The sequence below is a fragment of the Zymoseptoria tritici genome, chromosome 3, assembly GCF_000219625.1.
Source record: "Zymoseptoria tritici IPO323 chromosome 3, whole genome shotgun sequence".
In the NCBI taxonomy this organism is placed as follows: domain Eukaryota; kingdom Fungi; phylum Ascomycota; class Dothideomycetes; order Mycosphaerellales; family Mycosphaerellaceae; genus Zymoseptoria; species Zymoseptoria tritici.
Genome location: NC_018216.1, coordinates 2,237,792 through 2,255,868, shown reverse-complemented (window position 1 = coordinate 2,255,868; position 18,077 = coordinate 2,237,792). Strand labels below are relative to the sequence as shown.

Sequence of the window (18,077 nt, the reverse complement as noted above, 5' to 3'; positions counted from 1 at the left end):
CCTTCATGTGTCAAACGCAATAGCAGTGCGGAAGACATTGGTCAAACATAAGCTTCTCCCTGAATTTGTTCAGTCAAGCTGACATGTGCGCTGAATTCCCAATTGCTGCCCCGACTCCTGTCCCGGAGCCCCAACATGCTTTCGAAGTGGTCGACATACGCACTGGAATCGTGTCACTCTTCCCCCTGGCATTCTGCAATGCCACGAGGTCCTGTACTTCGCGCCCTGTTTGGCTGGCTATCATTGGAAGAACTGAATGTCATGGTCTCACTGCGAGACCGCGGCGCAAACATGGAACTTGACGGTGTCCCGATCAGTCTTGTTCACCTCCCATACCTGACGGGATCATTGATAGGGGCGACTGGCCGTCTGGGTGGTTCGTAATCCAGCCAAAAGTATGTGCTCGGCACGTCTTGCAGGTCGTGCGTCAAGGCTTCAATCGCCTGTACCTGAGCCGTTCTTGCGGATCCCTGCCAAGCCCATCGGGCAGGCCATAAGGTTGCGTTGTCTCCTAATCCACGGAGCAGGGAATTGTATGCGGCTTCGCAGTTCATGAGGAACCGTGTTTTGTTCAACAGTTTGTACGAATGTCGAACATCAGTCTTGTCCATGGTCGCGGGATTGGTGTCGACGGCGTGGATGTTTTCCAACGAAACGGTCTTTCCTTCCTCTACGAGCGTCTTGGTGTCACAGTATAGTGGCAGTTCGTCGTAGCTAAGCCAAGGTCAGCTATTGTCCAAGATTGGCCCTTCACTTGACATACCATGCTTCGAAGGTGTCGTAGCGGTCGTGGAATCTCGACTGCGCCATCCAGAATCCAAGTCCACTGGTACGGTGAATGGTGCGCAGAACGAAGAGATGGAATGCGCGTCGGGATTCGAGACTAGCATTCTGCTCGACTGCAGCACAACGCTGCCAATGCTTGCGCAAGGTCTGTTTCGGGAAGAAGTGCGCAATCTTGTCCCAGACGTCCTCTACGCTGATGGCTCCGAAGCGGTATATCGAGAGTCTCGCCGCCATGATGACATCCCGATTGATGTGAGCGCTGCGCTGATCCAGGTCATCGAAGAATGTCTCTCGCGCAGGTTTGTAGTCTTTCGGCGGTTTGGTCGCGGCGTATTGCTTCCCTTTTGCATCGTCGTACTCTTCCTTGCTACCGCATATCGCGTTAAGTGCTGGGAGCTGCAGGCGAGGCCCGTAGCCACTGATTGCGTGGGCTACCGCTGCATCGGCTTGCGCGAAGTAGGCTGCCATTTCGGGTGACATGATGGCGGTGTATGTAGAGATGAGAATTTTGATGTTGATGTTTTTGATGCTTAGGAAGGCTAAGCTCTTTCTGCGTTACGCTTGCGCGTACGTGAATGGCCGCGGTTGCCGGCGCCGGTCCATGGGCAATGCACGTACAACGAAAGCCCAGAGCGGGAATCACATGCGCGTGAGCAATGATTGTCAGCACAATTGGAATCGCATGTGCTTGAGTAACGAGAGTAAGAAAGTGGAGCTGATCACTCACGGCCTTCCACCGCATTCAGAATGGGTGCGAGATCCGGATTCGTGGTGAATGAGAGCTTTGGTGCAGCCCGGACGGATCGAGCAGAAGAGCAGCGTGGTTGCTCCATTCCATCTTGGGAACCATCGACGGTCCCAAGGCACGGTGGTCGGCGATGGACTGGTCGTCCTCGCATCGAAAACTTCCGCGTATTCTGCTTAATATCTTGCGCAGTAGGGACACCGGCGTTGGGATGTTGGAGAGCTGAGCTGTGCTGTGCCTAACAATGACTGTGGCCCCAAAGCCCATTTCCACGACGGTGACAACTTTTCGTGTTCTATACAGAGACTTGACGAAGCCGAAAGCGGTGGTTTACGGCAAATCGTGCTTTTGGACCAGACTGCTATTGCATCCCGGGATCATGGGGAAGAGATGCAGAGAGAAGGCTTCTACGAGTTCTCTCTCCCATCTGGCAGGGGCGTTGCAAGAAGCCGGCGAGTCACCGTTGCCCAGTCTTCACCAGAGGCAGGCTTCGATCATCCGATGTGAGCTCCATTTCTCTTCTGGGGCCGAGTCAGCATTCGAGTCGTGCTTGGAAAATGCATCCAGAGATGAAGTTGAATAGACATTCGGTCGCTCTGAGAGAAGCAAGCCCTTCGTGCCGCCAGGGCGACGTGAACTCTGGAAAATGGCAACCAAGATCGACCTCTCCTGTCGAAAGGCGGCACTAGACGTCTTCCAACCCCCCAGCCTCATCATTCGTGCCGGCGAGTTCAAAGATGTGTCTGTCCTCATCATAGATGTGGAAGGCGGTTCGTTCTGCACAACGATCAATAAGGTATCGATAGATTCTTGACGGTGCTTTCATAGCCCGGACCAAACTGGGCGTGTTGGAATGACTCGAAGGGCAGCGTTGGAAGAAGCCTTTGCGAATGTAGAAGTCCCTCCGCCCAGAACATCCTGGTCATGGACGGCGAAAGTGAAGCTGAAAAGGTGTTAATTCGTGACTGCTTCATGAGATTGCCCCAAGGGTCGTCTTTGCTGCCGTGTAGAGGCTTGCTGTTCGCTTGGCAGAGAATTCGAGCTCGTAGATGGTGCACAAGTTACTGGCGTCGCCTGGAGGCGTATTGACAAAAGAAAATCATTTTAACAGTAAAACGGCCAAAAGGACTGGACCCACGGGGGTTTGACTACACATCATTAGCTAATGTCCGTAATGTAGGCGTTGATCGGAAGACGTACACCCCTGGGAGTATGTTAGCATAAGATCATTGTGCAACGTTGCAGTAGAACTGGAAAACTCACCGGACCGCTCACAGAAATGCACAGAATGCAAAGCGAGAATGCTACCACTGCACCATAAGCCCTAAGCTGTAGTGTCGGGGAAGCCGTAGCCAAATATATAATTAATTCTACGGTTCCAATAGATCTAAGCCACGATTGTCTTCTGAACATTTAAGATCCTTCGACCTTAAACGGCCGTAAATATTGACCGCAGGGCCGCAAATATATTTCGAAGACACTAGACGATAGTCACGAGAGTGCTCGTTCTTTTGAGCCATTCAACACGTTATTCCGATCAAAACGGAGGATGCAATGGCTAGAATGGCGTATGTCTAATGCAAGTCCGATCGTCACAATTTCTATCGTCTGACGTTTGGCAGTGAACTTTGCTGCAAAGCCACGACAACAACGAACACATTCACAGAGACTGTCCCTGCAGGACTGGTCAGCGGGCTCATGCATGACTGCGAAAAAGGTTCCTGTGTTCCTGGATTCTTGGATTGAACATTCATTGCTCGTATCACCAGCGACAGAACCTGCCTCAAGAGCTATACAAGCGCCCAAAATCGTAAGGGGAGGCTGTCTTACGGCATTCGAAAGCCTCGATTGATCCGCTCCCAGGGAATGATCAAACATCATGCTGCAAGAGTACCCAATGCGTAGCGTTCCGAAGTTCGATCATCTCAAGCCAAGAGACCCGTAATATCAAGTTCCTTCAACCCCTTCGTCGAAGCTCGTTGCCGGCGGAACCCAACATCAATCGTGCCACCAAGTGTAGCTTTGGTTCCGGGACCTGAGAGCCCTCGCGAAGCCCAGGAACAGGCCAGGAAAGCAATATCCTCAACACCACCGCTGTTCCGTGGGAGTCTGTCGAGCAATGCAATGTATCAAGCGCTCGACCAACATCCACATGGTCGAAGCGACTTGTCACTGGTTAGCTAGTGACCATCGACAACGGAACATTTCGCCGTCATTCAGCCATGGTCCCTTATGTACTTTCCCCTCTCCTTAATTTTCTTACCCAGACCTACAAACCTTTACTACGCTACGACCGGCTACTTTGAAGAAGAGGAATCAAGCAAGCAATGATATGTGTACTAGTGACGCACTTCAACGAGACACCTTGAAGGCACTGGGTTCAGCGCACAGCAAGCAAATAGAGAACCATCTCTCACCATCTCTCATTGTACAAGACGAATCGAGAAGACGGATGACAATGGACCAAAGGATACTAGCAATGATTGTCGTGTAATCAATCAATACGGCGCAAGCAAGCGTCAGTAGTAAACTCTTATTTAAAGTCTCGTTAACAGCATCACCGCTGAAGAACCGCTCAGCATCGCTGCCACGCCTACGACCGAAAGCCTTGTGGCATACTCCGACAAAGCACTGCAGCAGCTTATCGACGACGACTCTACCACCCCGCTCCGACATGTCTCCCGGAATGCCGAACGAACAAACCCCCGTGAAAGACGAAGTCCATGCTGAAGAGGCGAGAAAGACGGCGCATCGTGAAGAGATGAAGCGCATGGTAAGTGGCACGACGATTGGAACTCAACTGCTCGAAACCCATATAGATGCATCCCTCCGAACGAGACTAACATCCTTTGATCCCATCCAGGAAATCGAGCGCGACCAGTTGGAGTCCAGAAACACGATCTATGGTGCTGCCCTCTCGCAAACCATGGCTGCTGTCCTCAAGATGGATCAAGCCCAGAAAGCCCGCGACGAGGATCACGATTTGCAGGCCAGCGAGGACTTGCGTTCTGCCGCACACGGTATGTTCTCCATAGTATTGCTGCACTCTGAAGCAGGGTCTCTAACAGGCCGCAGCGTTGTTTGAGTGCGCCCAAGCCCTTCCGCCAGCGTCGAGGAGCCGCGGGAGATGTCGCCGACGGAGATAAAGGATTACCTCGCAACCATCGCGTCCGGAGTCAAGAAGGCTATGACGTCCATCGGCGGGAACAGTTCGTAAAACGAAGCAATGAGACTGGGACTGGCAAAGCAACTTCTTCTTTGAGACAGTCAGTCCTGCTCACATGGTGGTTGCTTGTCAGTCCATTTGAACTGATCCGGCACGGACAGGCATTGCTGTAGCAGAATTCAAAATCGTCCATCATCGTTTGCCATCGTATTCCACAGGTACCCTTTCCAGATCGACCACCTTCCTTGCCTTACGCCTCAAACGCCTGCTCTGTACTGTGATACCATCCCGTCCATCGCGATGCACCAAATTTCGGTCATCATAAATCATCTCAAGTCCGCCTTCCTAGCCTCAGATTCCTCCTCCCATCTCCATTCCCGGCACCACCCCAGCCACGATCTAGCAGCGCACACTTTCCTCCTTACGCTCGGACGCTTAGTCGCGCTCGGTTCTGCTCCGGAACTCGTAGTCGGGGAAGGGTCGACACAAATCAGACCGAAGAATTCTCTCGAAGTGCACTCATCCGTTGCGGTAGCAGTGTGTGTCGACTTGGGAACCGACGAGGTGGTGGGCGTCGGGTCGTAATTGCGGTCGTTACAGCCAAAGAACCCAGGATGTTTGCAGGTACTGGTTGAGGTGGAAGTGGCCGTTGTGGTTACAACGACAGTAGTATGGCCTGGTTCGGCGCTCGTAGTGGTGATTGTGTTCGTGGAAGTTGCAGTTGCAGTAATAGGGTCTCTGCAACCGAACCAGCCCGGCGTCTTACAGGTCGACGTCGACGTCGAAGATGTAGAGCTGGACGAAGTTGTGGTCGCAGTAGTCGTGGTACTCTCGTCAAGACAGCCCCAGAATCCTGGCGTCTTACACGTCTCCGTTCTCGTCCTCGACGTCGCAGTACTGCTCTTCGAAGTCGTCGTAGTCGTGGTCTCCGTCCCGTTGCTTTCGTAAAACTTCCAATTGAAGCAATCCTGACACTCCGTATCCGTGTCACAACTGGGGACCGTATCATACTTCTCCAGCACATCCCTGATGACATTGTTGATCTTGTGCGTGCCAATACCCACTCGCCATCCCAGGTCACCGACTGTATCGTATATACAAGTCTGGCCCGTATGACAAACTCCTTGAAAAGCATAGCCTGCAATCGTACAGAACGATGACGCCGCATTGCAAGTCCCCATGTAGATCGGATCGGCGGTGTGGCCAAAGTGGTAAATACCCAAGCTGGACCTCGACTGATGAGCCCCGATCTTGTAGCCAGGTGGAGCGGGAAGACCAAGTCGTGAAGCCGCCAACGCATCCGGGAAGGCCTCAAAAGTCAGCGTCGGCAGACCATATGTCAGTCCAAGCAGAGAGCTGACCACCCCTCCAAGTGAATGACCCGACAACCATACATCCGAGTTGGGATACCTCTCCGTCACATTATGGTAGAGGTCTCGTACCGCCCAGTAGTAGTGACTCTTCTGCCGTAGCGACTTGACCAGGCAGGTGTTGTTGCATGAATATGTCCCAGTCATACAGTCGCAGACCTGCTTCCAGAGTATCTGGCCGCCTTGTCCGCAACAGCAGGATCCGAAAAGGTTGTCGTTCAGCTTGTCATTACCAGTCGTGTCAGCGCCATCAAAGATTGCTGGCGATGTTCCTGTGGAGGTGTCAGTCTTGTCATCATTCCTCGAGAACACACCAACGTACCCTTCAATCCTATCACAACCGTAGCGTTCTTCTCATCCGCAAAGATATGTCCACGAAGACCATCCTGCTGCCAGCCAAAATCCTCCGTGTAGTTGAAGCCACCCTTGACATCTCGCCACTCGGAATCCTCAGGACTTGTGTAGTAGGCGTTTAAAGCCATCTTCGCAAAGGTAATGATCGTTTTCTTGTCCGTAATGTTTGGTCCCGCGACGTGATCCGTTGTCCATGCTGATGAAGGAACATCGGCTGGTACGCCGTGTATATATGCATGCTCAAGCAGGTTGTCAATATCCGACTGCTTCCTCTTCCTTAGCCGCTCAATCTGCAGTGATGCCGCACTCGCCTCCAATTTCTGCGGTGCCGCTTCGAAGGTCGCTCCGTAGTCCGTCGAGATCTGAAGTTTCGCATCTTTGGGGACGTCGATATATCGATGTAGTTCGGGGTACTCGTGGGAGCCGTGGTGGTAGATATGGCGGAGAGTCTGTGGTATACCAAGTCAGTGAGTCGCTCTCCGACTTCCAGTAACCATCTGTCTTACAAACTCCTTCTCCCCGAAGCCTACTGGAGCCTTCCCATTTCCAACATCCTGTCCTATTCCAGGTGGCAGTATGATATAAGGGTTCGCCTCCGCCCGCCGTTGCTGCCATGATCTTGCTGCCTGAGCATTTCCGACGAACGCCAACAGGCAAGTCAGCAGTATGCTACCGCTCCACATGGTGAGTATGTGTTGTTGACGCAAGAACGAAGGAGAAGTCACGCATAATTGCATAGGTATTGTTGCCGCCTGACACCTCTACGACAGTGTTCTAGAAAGTAGCTGAGTTCGATCACGAGGCGCCTTACTAGTAGCACTGTCGACAGAGCTCATGAGGTCACATCTCGGCCCGAACCGTGAGATGTTCCGTCGATAAGAGATAACAGAGAGAGAGCTCAGGACAGAAACGAAGAGCCGCGGCGACGAAGGAAGAGTTCGGAATGAGAATGGCTCATGGGTTTGGTCAGAATTTGTATTAACTGCACTGCTCCACGAACGATGGTCTGGTATTGATCTATAGCCGTTTCACCGGCTCAATATACTGCTGTTGGCTCGTCTCTCGGCTTCTCGATTCCAATGCCTGGCTGCAAGGTAGCAGATCACCCGTTCGACACCAGCACGATGGTTTGTGCATGTACGCATCGCCGCGGATAGCCACTGCAGCGAGGCCGAGCGTGTGGCCTGTCTTTGCCACTATCAGTTCGCAGCCACCTGTCTGTGCATATTGGTCCGCGTGGTATTTTGTACCTGCCCTTAAGCAGCTGCATCTAGCTCCAGATGCTGCAACGATGCCAAACAAACACATGCTGTGTCGACCACGATTGTCGTTGGATTGCTGCGAAGTCATCTCACGCACTCAAAGCAAAGTACGTGCCCGTATTTCCTGTCAAGCGCGTCTCAAATCGACAGCTCTGCCGGCAAGTTGTTGAAGTCCCGGTCTCGCGCGCATGCGAGAAGTCTTATCGTCAGTTCCAGACATCCAGCATTCATCCTTGCGGTGCAGCGTTGTACTTCTCGCCGGCCGACTTGAATAGCTCCTCCTGTGCGCGGATGAGCTCGTCGCTGGTCATTCCACTCTGCTCGATCTTCGTCTGCTTCTTCTCGCGATGCTGTAGCATTGTCAGCACATATCTACCTCATTTCAAGAACATCTCCCAACATACTGCAGCAGCGCTCTTAAAACTGTCCGCCTGCTTCAACAACTCCGGCACATATTCCCCAAAGTCCAACTCTTGCAACGCCTTCGTGATGTGCTCACAAGCAATTGTCTTCTTCGCATCCTTCTCGGCGATCTCGTTGGCTTCGGAGGAGAGCATGGTGATGAACTCGACGCAGCAATCGATCAGGACATCGCGGGTCTCCTTGGCGAACGCCATACCACCTTGTTGTCCATCCGTGTTGAGTGAGGGGTTCGTCGCGAGTACTTCGTTGATGATCTTTTGTACGGTCGCTGCGGGCAGGTTAGCCATGTTTGCGGGCGGATGGTGAGGATTGTTCAGGCAGCGTCGAATAGAGCAAATTCGTACCTTTTGGAAGAGATAAATCGTCATTTCCTGCGAGGAAGAAGAGGTCAGCATTCACTGGTGAATAGGCAATTCACGAACATGGCGCACATGCGCGGGATAAAGCTCACCTCCAAATTCCTTGTCCGACATCTTCTCGCTTGTATGAGATGATAGCTCAAAGTAGTTTCAAACGTTTGGGTAACTCTGGTATATGTTAGATCGTCCAGATCGTTGAGTGTAGACAATAGTCCGTCTTCAAGGTATCTCTCCGTAATCCATGGATGCACGAAGTCATAAGGTACTGAGTAAGCAGCGGCCTCAGCTCCGCTCGAACGACCCCCCAAACTTTTTTCACCTCAAATTCTGGGCCACCAACTCACCTTCGACAACACCACACGCACCCGACACCGCATCACGCGCTCGGGTGCTCAAGCCATTCATGGTATGTACACTTCCCCTCACTCCTCCATCCTCACTATCATGATGATCCGTTGTCGCCCCTATCATACCAACGAGCCTCTTGAAGGTTTCTGTGGTGATTGACCGTGCCGCCAAAGCACCGACTGATCGATGCACAAATTCACCTCTTGCACACATGAGAAGTTTGATGAATGGTCGCTGACTTCTTCATAGTAGTACCGATGGGCCGCACGCTGGGTGTCGAGATGAAAGAGTCTGTACGAGATGGAGGTGGGATTCTGGTTGTCAAAAGAGCTTCGATACAATGCGCACATGGGCACAATTGGTAAGGACACATCCTTCGACACACATCACCCACCTCTACAATGATGACCAAAACATGTACTATCAAATACCGATCTTTCATGACGGAACAAACTGGTTCGATTACCTGAAATCGCTCAAACATCACATTTGCACAACACATCAGCAGCTTTCAGTTCCTTCGCTGACATTGCTAGACAGGTAAGTTTCCCGTGAACTCGTATCTATCTCTCCACCGGAAAACCGCGCAGGTAAGAACTCCCTCTCTCGTCCTTCCTCTCCTCCCTCACATGATGCAACAAAACATTCCATGCTAAGCCTGAAGGCTTCGGCCTCATGCTGTCAAAATGTATGCTTTTCATCTTTCAACTGATCTGCAACGCCTTCATCATGCTCTTCATCATGCAACCTTCGTGGTTAACAGTCACTGACTTGCTACCAGGCCTTTCCATTGATACCTCAAGATTCTCATTTGCACCACATCCATACACTCGATAGCCTCTCGAATGCCATTCACTCTTGAAACGTATTCAGTTCCTCCGCATTCCACGTCAAGAACTGTCCGCTCAATCCCTTCGGCGCATTGAGAACCAGCTTTGCCATGACATGTCCTGGCTGCTCCGGCTTCAGCAGTCCACCACTGCTCTTCAATTCTGCAAACTTCTTCGAATCTCCTGCATCCATGCCACCACTGTGCTTCTCTCTAATGTCCTTCTGCATGTCCGTATCAACCACACCTGGGCGTATTGCCAGGCTCACGACATCAGGCTCCTCCCGCCCAAGCGTCGCAGCCAAGTGGTTCACCGCAGCCTTCGCACCACCGTACGCTCCCCATCCAGTATACGCGCTCGTCGCCGCACCAGACGACACCAAAATCAAGGCACCTTTGGTCTTTCTCAGCTCAGGCACTGCCGCCCTTGCGATCGCTACCGCCGAGAAGAAGTTCACATTCCACGACTCTCGGAATTCGGCATCCGACGTGTCCACAACACGCTGCACTGGATCGAGCACGCCGTGGTTGACGATAACGCCGTCAAGCCGCGAGAATCGAGAAAGAGCAAGATCGACGGCGGATTGGGATACTTCGGCCTCGGACAACGACTTTGCGAGTACGGCGACTTGCTGTGGATATTGCGATTCGAGCTTCTGCAAAGGCTCGGCTGTCCGAGATACCAGTACGAGGTTGTGTTCGGCCTTGAGGAGGTAGTTTGCGATTGCAAGGCCAATGCCACGAGAGGCACCGGTGAGGAGGATAGTCTTCTTGGAGGACGACATTGTGGCTGTATCTGGTGGATAGCTCTTGAATGAGTTGGAAAGTAACAACAAAAGGTGTTGTGTGAGTGCGAAACATTGCCGCGATCTGCCCCACCTCACCCCACTTTGGTGTCGAACGCCATTGTCAACACATAGGTATCGTTCACTCCCACTCATGTCCTCTTGCACATGCTAAGTGGTCAATGGAAGACACAATCAAAAGGTGACCAACGGATTTCTGCCTGACCGAGACAGCGGGGCAAGACCAGCAAGAAAAAGCAGCCAAAACGAGTGGCCCATACGGATTTCAAGAAGCGAAAATGCCACAGTGATTGACTCCTCCTCAGGATGCTTCCTCCAAGCCCCTACCTCCGAGCCTCTCCATGATACTTCCGGTGCCTGGACCACATCGAAGCATCATTACGGGCCTGTGCGATGCACTCGAAGACTCCATCCACATCCCCCATCTCCTGCTCCACGTCTAGCTCATTCTTTCAAGACCGAATCGATATCCATCGCTCCATCGTCGCTATCGTCGCTGCTTGCTGATGCCTGACTAACCCCAGGCGGCAATTCTGGCGTCTCATTCGCCTTCTCACCAGCTGCAACACCCGGCAACACGGCATTGACCGGCGAATATTCCCTTCGAACTGAGACCGGCGTCGTATACACATTCCCCTCCAATGCCGAGGCCACTGAAGGGATACGAGTGCCCACTTGAAATACCAGCCGAAGGCTTCGGGCAGGCTGAGGCGTCTCAGGCGGCTGCGATGTGATACCCTGTTGGGAGCTCTCGCTGGGTCCCGTTGACTGGCTCGTTCCAGAAAGTTTCTTGAAACGAGGGTACCAGTTGCCTCTGTTGACCCCTTGGATGAACTCGAGCTTCTTCGCATTTGTGGATCCGTACTGCGCTGGTGGAGCAGAAGACGAGGCTTCTCCCGAGACTTGCGGCGGGACTCTGCGGCAAAACACCCAGAAGCCGCGGCGAGCATCCCAGAGGTACTGACCGCCAAGCGTATCAGGGGGACGCTCGACTTGAGGGTTGTCTATGGTCTGCTCTGTTGGCGATTGTGCAGCGCATGCTGGAGTAGAAGTACTGCTTGGTGAGGTTCGCTCCGTTGATGATGACGCAGTCGCTAGCGAACGAGGAGGATCCGACAGTGATGAACGAGAGGAACCTTCAGAAGCGTTGTTCGATCCGAAGAAAGTCGAGACGGCCTGAGGGCGTAGGTCAGAGCATCCATCAATGCCGGTATGGGCCTCGCTATGGTGACTACTGGCAAAGAAGTGGGGTCTTGTGGTCGCTGTCGTCTGTCCAAGGCTGAGACCGGGACTCACGCTGTTCACAGCATTGATGGCGGTCCATCCGGTGCTTCTCGATTGTGCGTTGCTGGCGCCGTTACTGCTTCCGTTGACGATGGTTGGTAGGTTCTCGTAGTCATCGCGGCCCCTGTCACTGCCATCTCCAAAGGCGGAATCGGGCATCGTGTCGGTGAAAGTTCTGCTGTATTAGCGATACTGTGGTAGTGAAAGTCCTGGCGGTACGAATGGAGAAGAGCTTGCTTTGGACTGGCAAAATGGCATTTCGAAATTCGAAAGCTGCTCGCGGTCGACGATAGCTGACTTGCGACTGCTCCTGTTTCGATAGGCCACGTGCAATTAGTTGGAAGGGTCGACAACAACTCGCCAGTAGGAGCGTAGCACGCAGTCCTTTCTTCGAATCACTCTTCTGCCGATGGTGGAAGGCATGCTTCGGATCCACAACCAGCACCTTGAAACTGCAGCTAAGCCTGGGCGAGGTCTTGATTGTTCGTCTCTGCGTGGGCATTACGAGAACTCACATTACCTTTGTTGTAAATGTCAAGGTTTGGCTTTGAGGTGCCTCTCTCGCGTTCTCTACACGGCAAACTCTCCTGCCGTTTCCCTTCAACTGGAACGGCAATGCTTTGGCCAAAGATCCTAGACTCGTTGGTATATCAAAGTCGTGCTGACGGTGACGATGTCGAATCGCTCACTTGTCTTCATGCACCATTGCATGTCCTCGGAGCTAACGAGATCATTGGCCGTATGTCCTCCTCGATGTGCCGTCGTCCATCCTGCAGCATAGGCTCGGATCGAGACCGACGACTCTTGATCCCACTTTGCCCTTTGCATCTGGCGGCGGTCGAAATTCTGCCCAGTGCTCTGCCATTGCGGTTCATGCTGCTGTTAGATCATCGTGACTGCACCTCATGGGCTCGGAGCCAGACTCCATTCATACGTCGCTGCGCTGCTATGTTGCGGTGTTGATGATGTCTAGCAGGCGCTTCGTCTTTTGTCCTGTTGTCAGATGATGTGGGCTGAAAGGTCTTGCGACGTTTCATCGTCCGACTTCACCGACATACCAACATCACATTCTACACACAATCGTCAGCACACGAAATCTGATCAGAATGTTCGATCCAGTCGAGCACAGCCCGTGTGCTACTCATCATCATGAGCTGTGTCGCAGTACAGTAAAAAAAGGTCAAGAGCGGGATCTCTCAGCTTCGTGCAAGCGCCCACGCTTCTAGCCGCAGCCAGCCTCAGCACCAATGAGCATCCACGAGACCTGGTCACCACAGATATAGCGCTATGAGCGGAGGCTGCATACTGCAGATGGTCTGCAGACAGACGTACGTCAAATGCCCGCGATGGAGCCGCGCCCATATCTCCCACGGCGGCCTTCAGAAGGATTGCATGGGCGCGAACACAGACATCAGTCCAACCAAGATCTTGCCGAAACCTCACTGCTCCAGCTGAATTGACCAAAAGCGTGTGTTCTGCTGCTGTCTATAGCTCACTGTGCTCCAATGGGAAACAATTCATCAGCGCAAAGTCCTCCGGATCACCCATCAAGCAAACCGCAAGACCTCGAAGCATCAAATGAGAAAGCTCAAGAGAGCTCGAACGAGGAGCTGTACAATGACATCTACGCAGAATTCGACATCTCCACACCGGAACTCAGGGTCAAAGGGGATAAATCCATGGCCAAGATCCGCGACTTCGAGGATGCGGTTCAGCCTCACACAGACGAAGGCGGAGATGCTCATTATATTGGCGACGCCTATGAAGAAGCCAAGTGTGCGCACGAGTGGGAGATCAAAGAGTGAGTCGGAGACATAGTTCTATCAGCTGGAAGATGAGGAATTTTGCTAATGCGGTCCGTCGTTGAACAGTCCAGCGCCATATCTCAAGTACGTAAAGCAGCTCGCTGGAAACCCAACTTGGCGCCATCTGGAGTACCTGGCGCATTGGATGGAAGTAAGCGCTGCACCTCCCAAATGGAAGTTCATCAAAAAGTTTCCGAAGAAAAGAAACGATCGGGCGGCCCGCACCAACGTCTGCGTGATCGACTACACGAACAATGTGTTATCGGGGACGAAGAAATTTGTAGACTCATCCGCTTTGCTTGCCAGTCTTGGAGAGACTCCGCAGACAGCCGCCCAGGCACAAGTGCGACTTTTGATTGTCGAAGACTTGTCGCGAGACGTCGTCGAGACACTGGGGGCTCACTACGACGTGGATCGTAAGTCTTGCATTCTGATCACCTTCGCGCTTCCACTAACGCAAAAACAGCCCTTTTCTTCCTCTCTCACATCAGCGACTACCTCTTTCACAACGTTCGGGATCGATGGGCCGAGCTACCCAGTCTCGAGATAGATGCCCGCAATCGAACGCACTTCAACCTGCAATACCTACGGCCGCGGTACTTCCAAACAGAGGATGAATTCACGCAGGCTGAGAAGGACAGCGGAAACTTCAATGTCCTGCGCCGTTTGGACAGTGATCGAAGTCGACAATTGCACATGGGAACTCTGTTTGGAAAGGAAGGGGCCAGTGTTGCATTGAGCCGAGCGAAAACCTCTCTATGGATCAAGCCGAAAACGGTTAATGGTGTAGTCACAGGTATGTTGCAGCGACGTTTCCCATTGTAGCATCACTGATGATCATCAGCCATCCTTCTTGTCGACCCCACCGTTGGGACGGGAAGCCCTCTTTGGCACGGATACCGACCTTTCACCAACACACCGTCCATGGAGTCGATGCGGAACAACTCCGAGTCTCATACCAGCCCCTCTCAAAACAATCTCTACGAGAACATCATCTATTGGAGCACACGTATGACCCCTGAAGACATTGCCCGCGTGCACGAGGATCCGCGATCAATCGCATTGCCGATGTACCGCTTGGTAGTCGCTGACTGGCTCGTGGTTCTCACGTACATGACTGCGATGCTCTTCGACATCGATTGGGCCATCGTGAAACCCCACTGGGCCAAGAATAATCTCGACAGGATCGACAAGCTCCTCGACCGTCTCTCACCATGGAATCGCAACATGAGCTGCTACAAGAATATGATATCGGAGAGTGTCGCGCGGCTTTTCCCTGAAACTGAGGAGGGCCAAAATAGTGCCCTGCATAGGTCGCCTACTTCGACTCCACTGTTACCATCATCTTCGCCTCTCATGTGTCTGTGGCCGGATTTCCGAAAAGTCGCGCAGCAAATGGCCGCCGTTCAGCTGCGCATGACCAGAGTCCAGACCATGGTTACGGACGCCATTACCAACGAAGAAGCACACCAAGCCGTCGAACAGAACAGGGAGCTGGCTCGCCTTACCGTCCTCGCCGCCATCTTCATTCCATTAAGCTTCACGGCCAGTTTTTTGAGCATGTCGCCCGACTTCTTCAATGCTACGCAGACAATCTGGCTGTTCTTTGTCCTAGGAGTGCCTGTCACCGTTGTGGCCCTGGCGACCGTGGATCTGACGCGGCCTGACCAAAGCGGTTTGTGTCACAGAGCATGGAGGAGCGTATCTGGGAAGACTGAACAGAAGACTGAACTGAAGAAATAGAGTGACCCTGAACCGGATGCGATGCCTGCATTATTGACATGCAGGATGTCTTTGCGAAGGGGCTGTCCCGGATGACCTAGATATTTTCTGGAGGCCGGCCGATAATGATGGTATTGCTGAGATACATCGTCAACTAGAGATAACTGACGGGAGGTCTTCGAAGACTAACGTGAGCACATGACGGCTCCGAGCATACATTCATTCCTCGCCTAGACACATTGTCAGATCTAGCGACTGACCTCATATTCGTGTTACCTACGTAATAACTAGCATCAGCATCAACCACATACTCAACATACGAAGGAAAACCCACAATTTGTTCTTGCCGCTCGCTATTTCGGGCAACAACTCGGCACTACGAAAATGTCCTATGCGATCGTGTCAGCAGCAACGCTTAAATTCGTCGCAGAGACGCTTGGCTTCTCGAGAGTCCTTGGGCTCTTTCATCGCATTTTCAATCCCTACCGATCAAGGAAGCAGTCTTGAGTTGCTACGCAGCCACAATACCAATAGCCATACCACCCGCATCGACAAGCGGAAACAGGAATGATGCGGCAGAGGATCACGGAGAGGGCAGATTCAAAGCAACATCTACGGAGCTCATCAGTCGGTTTCCTTGAGCAGGAAGCGGGCATGAGCGCTCTTGTCTTTGATTCTTACTTGACAATCTTGCATAGAGCATGGTCAGCGCAGGATCAGAAGACCATCGTCAGCGGAGATCTCGAGACACAGTGAAATTATTGAAAAGGCTCAGGTGCCAAAAGACCATGTCTTTCGCTCTTGGAGGCGACGCAATAAAAGCAATTGGTATACGAAAAGATGGAAAGCAAAGCCAAAGCAGCATGACAGACCCATTTTTCGTTTCACCGTCCCTATACTCCTTGTCCTTGCCCACCACCTTGACCTCCCTCGTAATGACATCCCACGCTGTTGGGCCCAGTCAGCTGACTCTCAACGATGACCCCTTCCTGCTGGACCATGTTCACGACGGTGCTTCCATCCAGACCATCCTTTCGCCCACCTTGATGCTTGTAACTCGCTCCGTGGAATTGAACGTCCGTGAAAGCCGCCATTGGAACCCGACCGTTCAAGATGAAGTCTTCGACGATCCACTCGGCGGTCCCCTGGCACAAGGGAGCCTCGTTCTGAAAGCTGTGCGACCTAGATTGGCCTGTGCTCTTGTTCGTCCACCATACTTTGCCGCTTGTTGAGCTGTACGCTACAACACGTATGTCAATTTGGTCGCCCGGGTGGATTGCGACGTGCCAATAGCCGGACCTTGCAGGCCACCATTGGTACCAGGCGTAGTACTGAACGCCGTTCTCATTGATTCGCCAGTCGATGCCTGTCCTCGCCGAGTTCAGCTGCGGTCACTCCGAGGAGCGTGATGTGCAACTGTGCAGTCCTTACCGGCCTGGAGAATCTGCTCGCTGCAGGTTTGGGCATCATCGATGCCGACCCATGCGGAGCCGCTGTACGTCTTGCCCCGCTCTGCATTGGGCGGCAGCGATACTCTGGGCACGTTGAACGATCCATGGACTTCGGTGATGGCTTGGCCGAATTGCACGGCACCCTGTCTCGTCCATCAGCGAGTGTGTCAACGGGCTGGAAGAGTTGCACGAACCGCCCAGTATTGAAGAGTTGCTGATTGTTGTCGACGCTCAATGTCCCGTTTCGCGATATCAGAGGGTGGTGCCGCCGCGACAGATGATGAGAACAGAAGAGCGGTGGTTGCTGCCCAGAGCTTCATGGTGAGGGAATAGGAGGGAAGAATGCGGCTCGTTTTCGGGAAGTTTCCAGGCTATAGAGAGGACACCGCGGGTACTTTATGGATGCAGGCCATTGAGGTCTGAGTGAGGGGCTCTGCGATGGATCGATGGCTCGTAGGCGCGTGCTGCCGAATCCTCCCTGCGGACTGGGAGCGACATGTTGCTTGACCTGGCATAGCGTCTAGCCAAACGACGTTGTTGACCAGGAGTCTGGACCTCGGCGGACAAATTCATGGAGGGACTCTAGCATCACTCGTATGATAGCGCTATTCGTACAGGCCGTCATTCAGCGTGCGATGCACGCATTGGAGTGTCGTCCATCTGCACCAGGCAAGGATATCCTCGATATCCGACGCCTCGTTTTGTTGCGATCCTTGCAAATAGGTCTTTGCCCCAGGGGCGCGATCGAAAGGTTGCATCATGGCAGGCCTATGCGTTCAATGCTGGGGTCAAATTGGAATTGATTGCTGAACCTTGTGGCGAGGCGCTTGTCACTCCCCCAAACGACGTGCAGGGATCCGACAGGGGATGTGCAGAATGTTGAGTGTAATACCCTCGTATTGTGCGCAAACTTGCGTTGGAAGAGGATGAGTAGAAAGTGACGTGTTTGAAGCAAAGCGATATGTTGAGTTGGACTTCAATGGTGATGAGATTGACACTGTCGGCGCCGTCAGAATAAGCATGTTTCGAGTTGCAAGGAAAGTGTTCGAAGGGAAGCTGCACGAACCGAACGGGGATAGCGATGAGAAAGCGCTCGACAAGGTCGACTTTGCTGCCCGCATTTTCATGGTCTATGCTTGGAAAGCCACACCACGCAATCACAGTCTGTCATACAGACAGACCTGGCGACCATGAACAAACTCAAATGCAAAGACCGGGGACGGGGCGGAAATTGAGTTGGAGCAACGGCCTCATTCCCTGACCGCGGCGCAACAGGGTACCTCAACGATACGAAAGCTTCGAGAAGAAAGTGTGTCTGCGTGAGATTGTACAGCATGTGTACGCATCGGAGTAGCCACCGTTCCAGC

The 18,077-nt window shown here is 52.7% G+C and overlaps 7 protein-coding genes across 7 annotated transcripts; 2 read left to right on the top strand and 5 right to left on the bottom strand.

Moving 5' to 3' along the window:
- Positions 1-3: 3 nt before the first annotated feature.
- On the bottom strand, positions 4-1,266 carry MYCGRDRAFT_91860 (uncharacterized protein; the record flags this gene model as incomplete). The annotated part of the gene is made up of 4 exons (XM_003853882.1): positions 4-59; positions 160-233; positions 337-714; positions 764-1,266. The coding sequence occupies 4 exons, from the start codon at positions 1,264-1,266 to the stop codon at positions 4-6; spliced, it is 1,011 nt and encodes a 336-aa protein (XP_003853930.1).
- Positions 1,267-4,798: 3,532 nt separating this feature from the next.
- On the bottom strand, positions 4,799-7,171 carry MYCGRDRAFT_108706 (uncharacterized protein; the record flags this gene model as incomplete). Its single annotated transcript, XM_003853881.1, has 7 exons — positions 4,799-4,864; positions 5,123-5,324; positions 5,464-5,492; positions 5,563-5,599; positions 5,709-6,339; positions 6,390-6,870; positions 6,928-7,171. The coding sequence occupies 7 exons, from the start codon at positions 7,156-7,158 to the stop codon at positions 4,799-4,801; spliced, it is 1,677 nt and encodes a 558-aa protein (XP_003853929.1).
- A 739-nt stretch (positions 7,172-7,910) lies between these two features.
- MYCGRDRAFT_91858 (uncharacterized protein) lies at positions 7,911-8,870 on the bottom strand (the record flags this gene model as incomplete). Its single annotated transcript, XM_003853880.1, has 4 exons — positions 7,911-8,033; positions 8,088-8,374; positions 8,451-8,477; positions 8,810-8,870. 4 exons carry the CDS (start codon positions 8,868-8,870, stop codon positions 7,911-7,913), a joined length of 498 nt encoding a protein of 165 aa, XP_003853928.1.
- On the top strand, positions 8,829-9,680 carry MYCGRDRAFT_103811 (uncharacterized protein; the record flags this gene model as incomplete). The annotated part of the gene is made up of 3 exons (XM_003854296.1): positions 8,829-8,871; positions 9,063-9,403; positions 9,595-9,680. One exon carries the CDS (start codon positions 9,154-9,156, stop codon positions 9,355-9,357), a length of 204 nt encoding a protein of 67 aa, XP_003854344.1.
- On the bottom strand, positions 9,666-10,440 carry MYCGRDRAFT_70073 (uncharacterized protein; the record flags this gene model as incomplete). The annotated part of the gene is made up of 1 exon (XM_003853879.1): positions 9,666-10,440. The coding sequence occupies one exon, from the start codon at positions 10,425-10,427 to the stop codon at positions 9,666-9,668; it is 762 nt and encodes a 253-aa protein (XP_003853927.1).
- Positions 10,441-13,880: 3,440 nt separating this feature from the next.
- Positions 13,881-15,178, top strand: MYCGRDRAFT_23284 (uncharacterized protein; the record flags this gene model as incomplete). Its single annotated transcript, XM_003854297.1, has 3 exons — positions 13,881-13,953; positions 14,004-14,333; positions 14,382-15,178. Coding segments are annotated over 3 exons (1,200 nt in total), but the record flags the coding sequence as incomplete, so codon positions are not given.
- Positions 15,179-16,152: 974 nt separating this feature from the next.
- Positions 16,153-17,030, bottom strand: MYCGRDRAFT_91855 (uncharacterized protein; the record flags this gene model as incomplete). The annotated part of the gene is made up of 3 exons (XM_003853878.1): positions 16,153-16,625; positions 16,691-16,853; positions 16,905-17,030. 3 exons carry the CDS (start codon positions 17,028-17,030, stop codon positions 16,153-16,155), a joined length of 762 nt encoding a protein of 253 aa, XP_003853926.1.
- Positions 17,031-18,077: the final 1,047 nt, after the last annotated feature.